General features: G+C 42.0%; 1 protein-coding gene across 1 annotated transcript in view; it reads right to left on the reverse strand.

The window, feature by feature from the left end:
- LOC149211675 (Exostosin family protein) overlaps positions 1 to 12279 on the reverse strand; it is a 131451-nt gene extending 119172 nt beyond the window's left edge. The window contains exon 1 of the mRNA XM_089391571.1: positions 11581 to 12279. Coding sequence (XP_089247697.1) covers positions 11581 to 11961 — 381 coding nt within the window. The 5' untranslated portion in view covers positions 11962 to 12279. The remainder of the gene's footprint in view (positions 1 to 11580) is intronic.
- Positions 12280 to 12604: the final 325 nt, after the last annotated feature.

Below are 12604 nucleotides of genomic sequence, written 5' to 3' on the forward strand. Positions count from 1 at the left end.
TCATTTTGGTCCTTTATGTGGATGATCTCTTTCTGACAAGTGCAAACCCTCTCATTTATCAATGCAACAGGGAGTTGGTTTCTAAGTTTGAGATGAAAAACCTAGCACTGATGCACTACTTCCTAGGCCTGGAGGTCTGGCAAAAGCCAGGTGAGATTTTCCTTTCTCAAGGAAAATAAATTGTGAAGTTGCTTAAGAGATGTGGGATGGTGGATTGCAAGTCCGTGTCTACTCCGATGGAACTCAACTTCAAGAAGCTATGTGGAAGTGTTGTTGGGCCCGAATTAGCGAACCCTTTAAAATACAGACAACCAGTGGGGGCCCTGATGTTCTTGGTAAACTCTCGTCCTGACATATGCTTCGTTGTGAACACGTTCAGTCAATTTATGGTCGAGCCTCATCACATACATTAGATTGTTGTTAAGAATCTCTTGAGATATCTTTGGGGCAAAATCTATTATGGACTGAGATACACTGTCGGGAATTTGAGGCTACATGGATATACAGATGCTGATTGGGCTGGCAATGTGGCAGATCGTAAGAAGCACGTCTGGATGTTGCTTCTCATTGGGGTCTACTTCAATTTCTTGAATGAGCAGGAAGCAGAAATCGGTTGCACTAAGCACCACCCTGGCAATGTGGCAGATCGTAAGAAGCACGTCTGGATGTTGCTTCTCATTGGGGTCTTCTTCAATTTCTTGGATGAGCAAGAAACAGAAATCGGTTGCACTAAGCACCACCAAGGTCGAATACATTGCAACTAGTATGGCCTGTTGTGAAATTGTTTGGTTAAGCTCTTCAGTGAGCTATTTGAGCACGTCTTAGATACCACCGTGATCTTCTGCAACAACCAGAGTGGGATTCGCCTTTCAGAGAATCTCGTGTTGCACAACCGCTCCAAGCACATTAATATCAGGCACCACTTTACCCGGGATATGGTACAATGGGGAGCAATAAGGCTCCAACACATCAAGACAGATGAGCAGGTTGCAGATATCCTCACAAAGCCTTTGAGGAAGGTCAAATTCTTAACCTTCCAAGAGTGACTTGGAGTTGTTGAAAAACCCTCCCATGAGGGTCCCGCTTGAGTTGGACACTGAGCTTCGGGAGCTCCTAGGGGCTTGGGATACTTCTTAGAGCTATGAGTGACCATAGGGTGAGTGGTTTTACCTTCCCCTATGTGGTACGTTGTGTATAGGGTAAGTGGTTCACCTTCCCCTGTGATACCCCATGGTGACATTTTGTAGGGTGAGTAGTTCACCTTCCATTATTAGACACATGCGTGTAGGGTGAGTGGTTCACCTTCCCCTACAATTGACATATGCATAGGATGAGTGGTTCACCTTCTCCTATGGCATATGAGCAGGAAGAGTGATTCACCTTCTCCTGCTGATGCCCCAACATACATCCTACCCATGTAGTCTGGGACTAATGGGAAGTACCTCTCATCTGACCAATGAGTTGGGAAACGTGGATAGGGACCATAACACTACCGATGGACGCATTGTGTATTGTCGTACTCCCTATGTCTAGGATGCATGGTGTTCAATAACTTGATCTGGAATCATTTGAGATTCTACCTCTGGACTGACTTTTGTCAGTGGAGAGTGGTAAGGTCTTGTGACTCACTCTCGATCGATTCTTCTTCATTATTACTTCATGTGTTAAATTATGGTATGTTCTATGCTTAGAGCAATTTACTTATTTTTCTTTTTATTAGCCACAGATTAGCAATCACATATACATTAAGTAAAGTGCAGATAGAACATTAAATGATCAACCGAAAACAAGCCAAGACAAGAGACACAAGATGTGGCAGCTAGCCAGGGACAAACCCCAATTTGGGGAAACCCTTTGATCAAATATTCTTTTATCTTCAATAGTTCAGCAGAGAGAAATAGTACAAAATCTGAATTCTGTAATTTTATATCAGCAACAGCAAACCCTAGATCAACAAAGTCAAACTTGGTCAAACTAGCTGAAATTGACCTCTAAAATACTTGGTCAATTTTTGGTCAACTTGTCCTCGAACAACCTGAAGAAATAGCCCTAGAACAGCCCCAAAAGTTCAGTCAAAGTGCAGATTTTTGAAGTCAACTACAGCCCTAAACTAGGGCAGTCAATATCGGTCAAACCAGAGGTCAAATCACCTCGATTTTTGTGCCAAAAATTGCAGCTTGCCTAGGAGAGGCAACCACACCCAATCCGCACTTCTTGGAGGGTCAACGCTAGTCAACACTGGTCAAAGATGACTTGCTGTCCTGTTTCTGCGTCCTCTTTGCCCTAGGACGTCTTCCTTTCAGCCACATGTGTGAGAGAGAGAGAGACTCTTTTCTGCGCAGGAGAGAGAGAGATGTGTGTGAGAGTGAAGTGTCCAAATGAGGAGAATGCTCCTTGTATTTATATGCAAAACGTTGAGGTTGAATAGACATGACTGTTGGGCTTCTGAGCCTACATAAGTTGTTGGCCAACCTTGACAATTTGTCCATAATCAAAATAAATTCATATCTTCATAAATACTTATCGGAATCGGATGATCTTTAGATCAATCCTACACCTCTCGACGAGAGGAATCTAGGAAAAATATCAGCAGCCATAAATAAGGTGACCCACATGGAGTTTGGCCCTAGTTGCCAATTTTAACAGTCCCTCTCGACTAGGGAGAACTTCATCTGCAATCTGTCGGACTGTCACTGTTGTCCATCCATCAAATGCACTATCCTGTACAGCTTGACCCTGCTCTGCTCTACTCTGCTTTGCTCTGCTCGAACTATGAAGAAGAAGAAATGATCAAGGATGTATCATACCATCCTCCACTGACCCAAAGTCAGTCTCAGTGTGTACCACTCTTACTGATCCCAGATCAATGGAGGTCATCCTAGCATAGGGAGTATGGTAGATACAACAATGCATCCATCAATAGAACTACTATGGTCCCTATCCTCATTTCCCTTCTCATTGATCAGATGAGAGGTACTTCCCATGAGTCCCAGACTGCATGGGTAGGATGCCTCGACAGGAGAACTAATCATCCTGTCCACAGGAGAATGAATCATCCTGTCCAATGGATGCCACGGAGAACTAATCATCCTGGTCTACAGGAGAACTAATCATCCTGCTCCATAATCGCCACGAAGAACGAATCATTCTGGCCCACAGGAGAACTAATCATCCTATGCCACAGTCACCACGGGGTGTCACAGGGGAAGGTTAAACCTTTACCCTGTACATAGTACACCACCAGGGGAAGGTGAGTCGCCCTATGGTCACATGTCGCTCCAAGAAGTACCCCGCGCCCCACCGGAGCTCCCAAAGCTCAATGCATCATACTCAACCCTCATAAGAGGGTCTCTGGACGACACCAAGTCGTTCTCGGAAAGTCAGGAATTTGACCTTTCCTAGGGGTTTTGTTAGAATGTTGACGACTTGTTCATCTGTACCGATATGTTGGAGCCTTATTGATCCTCGCTGCACCATATCTCGAATATAGTGGTACCTGATATCGATATGCTTGGAGCAATCATGAAATACGGGATTTTCTGATAAACGAATCCCGCTCTGGTTGTCACATAGAATCACAGTGGTATCCAATGTAAATCCAAACAGCTCACTGAAGAGCTTTCGCAACCAGACTACCTCACAGGAGGCAATGCTAGCAGCGTTGTACTCTGCCTCGGCGGTGCTCGAAGCCACCGACTTCTGCTTCCTGCTCATCCAGGATATCGAGGCATAACCCAAAGAGAAACAGCACCCGGAAGTGCTCTTTCGGTCCACCACACTGCCTGCCCAATCAGCATCAGTATACCCAAGTAGTCTCACATCTCCGGTAATGTATCTCAACCCATGAGTGATTGTGCCATGAAGATATCTCAGCAGATTCTTGGCACCAATCCAATGTGAGTGGCGAGGCTCAACCATATGTTGACTCAAAGTATTGACTGCAAAACATATATCCAAAAGGGAGTTCACCAAGAACATTAATGCTCCGACGAGTTGTCAATACTCGGTAGCATTTCGTAAAATGGGTCCAGCAGCACTACCGCTTAACTTCTTGAAGTCAAGCTCCATCGAGGTAGTTACGAGCTTGCAGTCCACCATGTCGAATCTTTCCAATATTTTCACCACATATTTTCCTTGAGATAGGAAAATCTCCCCTGGTTTCTGCCAGACTTCTAGTCCTAGGAAGTAGTGCATGAGTCCTAGGTCTTTCATCTCGAACTCAAAAGTCAGCTCCCTCTTACATTTGTGAATGAGAGGGTCTGCACCTGTTAGAAAGAGGTCGTCAACATAAAGCACCAGTATGAGAGGCTTGTCATCTATAACCTTAAAGTAAAGGTTAGGGTCGGCTTCACTTCTAGTGAATCCCAGCTTCATCAAGTAGCTATCAATTCTCTCATACCATGCTCGGGGTGCTTGCTTTAGCCCATAGAGGGCCTTCTTCAACCTACACACATGAGATTCTCGATCATAAATCTCAAATCCTTCGGGCTGCTCCACATAAACCTCCTCTTTGATCGAACCATGTAAGAATGTCGTCTTGACATCCATCTGATGTAGGTTCCATCCTTGCAAAGCAGCAAGGGCTATGATTGAGCGGATGGTGGTATATCAGGCAACAGGTGCAAATATTTCGTCATAGTCTATACCCTCCTTCTGGGAGAAGCCACGAGCGACAAAACGAGCCTTATACTTTTCTGCACTTCCATCAACTGCATGCTTTATCTTGTAAAGCCATTTTGAAGTGACAACGGCTTTGTCCTGGGGTCTGGGGACCACATCCCAGACATCGTTTTTCGTAATGGACTCATATTCTTCGGTCATAGCATCCTTCCATACTTGATGCTTGACGGCATTTGTGAATGATGAAGGCTCATTTTGGATGATCGTGCTCATGATGGTCAGGTATCCCTGATACCTGTTCGGCTTCTTACTTTCACGGAAGGTTCCTCGGGGTGCAATGTGTCCTTCAGCATCATCAAGTGTCCCCCTAAGCCGTGAAAGCCTCTTCTTGGAAGAGGAAGGCTCTTGCGGAGAAGGATCAATAGGATCCATAGGTTCTTCCACATCAGGCATCGTCTCATCTTCTTTTTCCTTCGGTTCCTTGGTGTCAGCTTCTTTAGATCCCCTTAGAGTAGGAAGATTGTCAACTTTGCTAAAAGCCATATCTTCGTCAAAGGTGACAACGTGGCTAATCTCGACTTCCCTTTGACCAGCGACATAGATTCTATAGCCCTTAGTATTTTCGCTATAGCCTACAAGGATTCCTTTCTTTCCAGATGCACCCAATTTATTCCTTTTCTCCTTCGGCACATGAAAATATACAGGACTTCCAAAAATTCTAAAATGAGATACGTCAGGTTTCTTACCAGTGAACATCTCTTCAGGAGTCTTGGAATCCAATGCTTGATGAGGGCATCGGTTTTGTACATATACGGCGGTGTTTGCAACTTTGGCCCATAAAAACTTCGAAAGTCTTTGATCATGGAACATAGCACGGACAGCTTCCACAATCATACGGTTCTTCCTTTCTGCCACACCATTCTGCTCAAGAGTATATGGTGTAGTAGTCTCCTTCTTAATGCCAGCCTCATTGCAAAAATCATGAAACTCATTGGATTCATATTCAGTCCCATTATCAGTCCTTAAGGTTTTGATCTTTTTCTCGGTTTGATTCTCGATCAAGGCTTTGAAGTGTTGAAACCAGGAGAACACTTCATCCTTCATTTTCAAGAAGTATATCCAAGTCTTGCGAGAATAATCATTTGTAAAAGTGAGGTAATATGAATATCCTCCCAAGGAGTTCACAGGCATCATACCAGATATGTCTGAGTGAACCAACTGCAATATATCAGAGGTCTTGCTTTGGCTTGAGGGGAATGGTCCCCTTTTGAGCTTTCCTTCAGCACATCCTGGACATACACCTTCTTGTTCTACTTGGAATTTAGGCATCCCTGTCACCATTTGTCTCACATCGAGTAGAGCTTTAAAATGAAGGTGAGCAAACCTCCGATGCCATAGTTCGGACCGAAGAGATGTGTCACAAGACATGACACCTTGCGAACTTCCTCCGACCTGATATAATGAATCAACTCGAAATCCAAGAGTGAAGGCATCTTTAATATTCTTTTTCCATACACATACCTTGCCATCACTGAAGGCCAGCTTGTAGCCTTTGTCTTCCATAGCCGAAATGGACACCAGGTTCTTTTTGAGATCAGGTACATATAATACATCTTGTAGGTGGATTGTATTACCCTGATTCAATTTAAGAGTGACATTTCCTACGCCTTTCACGGGATATTTTGAATTATCTCCAAGAACAATTTCTAGGTTGGTTTCCTTCTCTATCAGATTATAGAGAGCTTCTTTGTAACCAGTGAAGTGCCTTGAGGCACCACTATCAATAAGCCAATTTCCCAGCGAGTCCAGGGGAGCAGAGGTAGATAGAGCTGCTGGTAGATAATATTCATCTTGCTTATTGTTAACGGTGTTAGATTCATACCTGGAATTTCTTGCCTTCTTGAATGGTTGTCCTCTTCCTTGATTTCTGGCACTTCTTTTGCCTTTGCCATTTGACCTACCATTCCTTTGATTGCCATGAGAGGGATTTTGATCATCGTCCCGGTGTGAGTCCCTTTTATCAGGGCACTCCCTTGCATAGTGACCTGTTTTATTGCAATTGTAACATCGTCCTTTTCTTCCAACCTTTCCTTTGAATTTCGCCCTGGAATTGTTTCTTCTTTTAGCATGAGAAGAAAAGGCAGCAAGATGACCTTTAAGTGTGGGCATTTCTTGTTCTTCTATCCTTGTTTCTTCTTGAATGCAACTCGCCATTAATTCCTCAAACCCAGGAATTACATTATTGTTGAGGAGAGTAGTCCTGAATATATACCATTCAGATGGTAGTCCTCCAAGAGTTGAGTGCCATTTCCCTGTCAGGGATTACTTCCCCAATAGATAGGAGATCGTTCTTGATCTCGGTGATCCTTAAGAAATATGCTTGCATACTTTCATCTTTGCCCTTCTTAATTTCCTTCAGCTTATTTCTAAGAAACAAGACTTGATTTGCATCATTAACTTTAAATAAACTCACCAGTCTATCATAGATTTCCTTGGAGGTGTTCAGCTCGAAAACATAGGCCACCAAGCGTTTGTCGATAGAGTCCCAGATGATCTTCCTTGCTTTGACTTCTCCCTTGGTCCATTTGTTCCTAGCAGCAGTGGATGCATTTGATGGAGGCTCAACAATTCCACCTCTCACATGGTCCAATACTTCCTGCTCTTCTAATGTTAGATTGAGAGACATCTTCCATCCGTGATAGTCAGACTTCTCACGGAGTTTGTCTTCAGCAGGGAAGTGTGTTGAGGACCCCATGTTTTAAGACTGTCTGCCAATCCTTCTCTTCGGTGATTGCTCTTGCTCTTGCTTGGGCTTTGTCTTCACCTCAGCTCTGATACCATGTTAAATTATGGTATGTTCTATGCTTAGAGCAATTTACTTATTTTTCTTTTTATTAGCCACAGATTAGCAATCACATATACATTAAGTAAAGTGCAGATAGAACATTAAATGATCAACCGAAAACAAGCCAAGACAAGAGACACAAGATGTGGCAGCTAGCTAGGGACAAACCCCAATTTGGGGAAACCCTTTGATCAAATCTTCTTTTATCTTCAATAGTTCAGCAGAGAAAAGTAGTACAAAATCTGAATTATGTAATTTTATATCAACAACAACAAACCCTAGATCAGCAAAGTCAAACTTAGTCAACTAGCTGAAATTGACCTCTAAAGTACTTGGTCAATTTCTGGTCAACTTGTCCTCGAACAGCCTGAAGAAACAGCCCTAGAACAGCCCCAAAAGTTCAGTCAAAGTGCAGATTTCTGAAGTCAACTGCAGCCCTAAACTAGGGCAGTCAACATCAGTCAAACCAGAGGTCAAATCATCTCGTTTTTTGTGCCAAAAATTGCGGTTTGCCTAGAAGAGGCAACCACACCCAATCCGTACTTCTTGGAGGGTCAACGCTGGTCAAAGATGCTTGTTGTCCTGTTTCTGCGTCCTCTTTGCCCTAGGACGTCTTCCTTTCAACCACACGTGTGAGAGTGAAGTGTCCAAATGAGGAGAATGCTCCTTGTATTTATATGCAAAATGTTGAGGTTGAATAGACATGATTGTTGGAAGCCTACATAAGTTGCTGGCCGACCTTGACAATTTGTCCATAATCAAAATAAATTCATATCTTCATAAATATTTATCGGAATCGGATGATCTTTAGATCAATCCTACACCTCTTGACGAGAGAAATCTAGGAAAAATATCAGCAGCCATAAATAAAGTGACCCACATGGAGTTTGCCCTAGTTGTCAATTTTAACATCATGGTTCAGCAAAGCAGAGATGAAATGACAAAAATGGGACATGACGACAGAATGGCATGATGACGACAAATGGATTGGCAGGTGGAATTCTCCCTAGTTGAGACTCAAGAGGGAGTGTTAAAATTGGCAACTAGGGCCAAATTCCACCTTGGGAAAGCTCATTTGATGGAGATGATGATTGCATTGGATTCTTCTTTTCAAAAGGTCCAAGATTGATATAAAGATCATCTCATTCGGACAAGCAGAAGTGTGATTTTCAATTTATGCCCCCACATGTGCAGATTGATTAGGTCGGCTTCATCATTATGTAGGCTCAAGAAGCCCAATGTATGTGTCTCTTCACCCACAACAAAGTGTATAAATGCAAGAGACCTCACACCTCATTTGGACATCCATCACTCACACATTCTTCTCTCTCTCTTCATCAGATTGGTTCATACAGCTTGGGCAGCCCTTCTCTCTCACACATGCGGCTAGGAGGACATAATTTTTGGGCTAAATTGCAGAATTCCGATTTTCTTAGGCCACATTGACTGGCACAGAATTCGACGTTTTATGGGCTATTTGACTGCAGTTGATACAGAAATTTACAGGGTTGTTTTGACTTTGTATTGGGCAAGTCAATTTGACTTTTGTACTCTCTCTCTCTTTGCTGAACTTTTGATTTAATAATAAGAAGAATTGATCAAAGGGTTTTCCCCACATTGGGGTTTTTCCCTGGCATCCGCCAAATCTGGTGTTCTCTTGTCTTGGCTTGTCTTCAACAGTTTATTTTATGTTCTATCTGCCTTTACTGTCAATTTAATTATTGTGATTGCTATTGGAAATTGGAAATTGTTATTGGGCTTCTAAAAGAACATTGAAGTAAATTGTGCTAAGCATAGAACATACCATTGTTAACTAAAATTAACAGGATGCTTTTGGCATACTCACAAAAGTGGCCATATTCATGGCAATTTTGCCACTTGAACATTACCCCATCATAGTTAATTGCCTTCTAAGTTCTACCATTCATTATCTAATGATTGTTTTATCCCATCCATATTCATTCATATTTTTCTCAGCAAGACTGCTGCAGACAGTTTATCTAGATATATGTTTAATGTATCCCTGCCCATGTGGCTTTGCATCTTCCCCTGATAATATCCACAGATGTTATCTATTCCCCTACCATGTTACCAATCTCTTCAAGAACTTCCTCTAGCCAAAATTTTATTGGATGTAGGTAGGATCCATTTGGTGGTTGAGAATGGAGATTCTTCTATCAGCCTAAAGCCTTCTGTCTAATATTACATGTATAGCCCGGCCCATTAAAGAATCATGGTTCTCCTTGAATATTTTCTTCTTTGTCCGAAATAATTGTAAAGATCGCCATGAAATACCCCTTTATGCACAGAATAATATCAATTTCCCCTTCTGTATGCAAAATTTGATAGATCCAATTAGCCTTTGGTCTTCTCACCTTGCAAATTAGCTTGGAAGCAAGCCATCATCCTTCCACATGCCAAAAAGTTGGGGTTTCCAAAATAAGTTGCAAAGCAAGAAGACCAGACACTAAGCAAAATAGCAAGGTGAGACCAAGCAGAACAGCAAGGCTGAGACCAAGGTGAGCTTTCAAGACCTCCTTCAACAACCAAATCCCTGAGAATTTATAAATGAGGACCCATCTGCCAAGATAGCTTCCCTCATCCCTACTCTTGGTCTTTAATTCCACCTTGCCAAACATCCATTCAACAATCTCCTTGTAGGTGCCTCTCCCTTACTCTTTGATCCTTTCTGGAATTCTCGAATTTTCACTATTTGTTCCTCTGTCATCTAACATTGACAACACGGACAAGGAGTCTTCCTCATTTCTACGAACCACTCAATAGAATCAGATCTCTGGGGCAGGTCGGAAGCCCCAGTCAGTTATTCCAGTTTTTCTTGAGTCTTTGAAGTTCTAGGCTTCTTCAGTTTCAGATTCGATTGTTCCATCAATTCACTTCATAGCACATCATTCATCAAGCACTGTCAAGATCTCCTGAAGAGTTCAAATGCAATTGGAAAGTACATTTCTTTGACAGAATTTGGAAAGGAAAGCGCTATGTTTGCATTTGTGTTGAATTAGATTTCACTTCTGAAAAATTGGACTGTTTGCAATCTGTGAGGACTAAAACCCTACATTACAAAAATGAGGCTTTAAGCGTAGATATTTATGAGTATGATAACTTGACTAGGCCCCTCTGAAGTAACAGAAAGATGATGTGGCATTAGGTCAAGGGTCTTTCACTTCCATATCAGACGTCGAAGGGTCCTTTTCCCTACCAACGACTGCAAAGAGGAAGCCTTTCCATTTTAATGAAACCAGTAATGCCAAGTATACACTTCTCAGGATCTAAGGTCCTTGAATGGAGAAAAAGAAACCAATCAAATAAAAGAAGAGAAACACTCCCCCGCTTCTCTCATGAAGGAATAAGAGCTGAAATGAATACAAGGCAAGCAAGCAGGTGAAACTACACCAGTGGTCAAGTCTGATCCGGGTAAACAGATTTGAAGAAAGAATACAAGAAAAAGGAAAATCATCAGCAGAGAACGCGAAATAAATTCCAATAGACAATAAAGCGTGGGCTGGCTGCAGAGGACAATCGCCAGTGGAGTGTTCAGCCATCCACTAGGGTTCCATTCTCATTATGGTCTGCCCCATCTACATGACATGAATTTCAAAGGATGAGACCAGGTGCAAGCCCGGGGCAATTTTGACAGTTACAGAATATGTCCTCCTCAAACTTGGCACATACAACAAAGACAGTTTGCTCTTTGCAGGGGAGCCCACTGGGGCATGTTTCCTAGAGCACTTCCAAAATAAAATAGAAGCACACCCCAACAGAATCACTACTTCGTAAGTAAGAAACGCTGACATTCAGAAAGCAAAAAACGGACAGAAAGCTAGAACGTGCGCAAGCAGAGGTAGCATATCAGATCAGGGAAGAAGAATGGCCAAAATCCCACATTTCATTAGGGGAAATTAATTAAACCAAAATAAAACAGGAACAAGTCTAGCAATTCGAGTTCCTTCACTGCAATCCGTTAAGTGATTCTCTGAAGGATATGTCAAAAAACTTGGCCTATGGTGTGGTTTCAAGCCTTCTGCTGCTTGTAATACATGTATAGCTTTCAATGTAAACATTTCATTCAATATAGCAATAATAACATGAAGAATTACCTGAGTCCCCCATTGGCCCTTTGCACATGAAACAGAAGCAACAGAATGGTCTCTTCCACGAATCAATTCCTTCAATCCATCAACCTCCCACTCTTCATAGACATAGATTTTGAGAGAAAGCCGAGATCCATATCCCTGTTCTGGCCATCCTGCACTGCTCTTTCCAAACACATCCTGCAATGCACCATCATATTGTCTGTTCTCGGTATTAGATCTGCTTTCGTGGCTCCGGGACTGGATATTACAAGTACCCACCGTTTGATCTAGCAATCTCGTGGCAAAAAATGTCAATACAGAAATAGCCAGAGCTCCCACCAAATGATTTTTGTTGCACATTGATGGGGATGAAAACCCACCTTTGTTCTTGCTTACATTACCCATAGATATTTCTATACAGGTACGCCAATTTCATAGATGAATTCTTGCAGGTTGTTTCGAAATTAATCTCGTAGAGTGCTTTCTCCTTTTGAAATCGTTTTCGTCGAGCATATGGCTTTCGTAGGGTTATGAAAATCACGAGGAATTTAGACAGATCAGTTGAAAATTTAATCATAAATATTAATGCCACTCTGCGTCATAGCTTATTTTTTTCTGGCATATCACTTTCTTCATGTGAATGTCGTCTGGTCGGGAACTTTGGTATCGAGTCGAAACTCCCTAGTTTTAATTATTCACCTTATCACTTTTATTCCACTTTATCTGTTTCTTCGTGTGAATGTCATTCTGGTTGGGATCGAGCCATGGAAAATTAACGTTAACGATTTTTCTAGTTCGTTGTTTTTTAAAAGATGGAAGGTTGTTTTCACGGTGTGGGATAGATGGTGATTTAGTATTTTGTTGAGGTATTTTTAAATGTTAATCAAAATTAGTTGTAAAGTATGTATGATGCTTGTGTGAGAAATAAGTTTTGGGATCAAACTATTAAGGATAAATATTTGATTTTCATTTTTTTTTGAAAGGACAACGGAATTTTTATTGGATAGGAAACTAGTTATGGAGTGTAGGCAAATGGGAAAATGTCTTA

The sequence above is a fragment of the Pinus tabuliformis genome, chromosome 1_1 (assembly GCF_031772625.1).
Source record: "Pinus tabuliformis cultivar Carrire ecotype Pingquan chromosome 1_1, CPIR1, whole genome shotgun sequence".
Lineage (NCBI taxonomy): Eukaryota > Viridiplantae > Streptophyta > Pinopsida > Pinales > Pinaceae > Pinus > Pinus tabuliformis.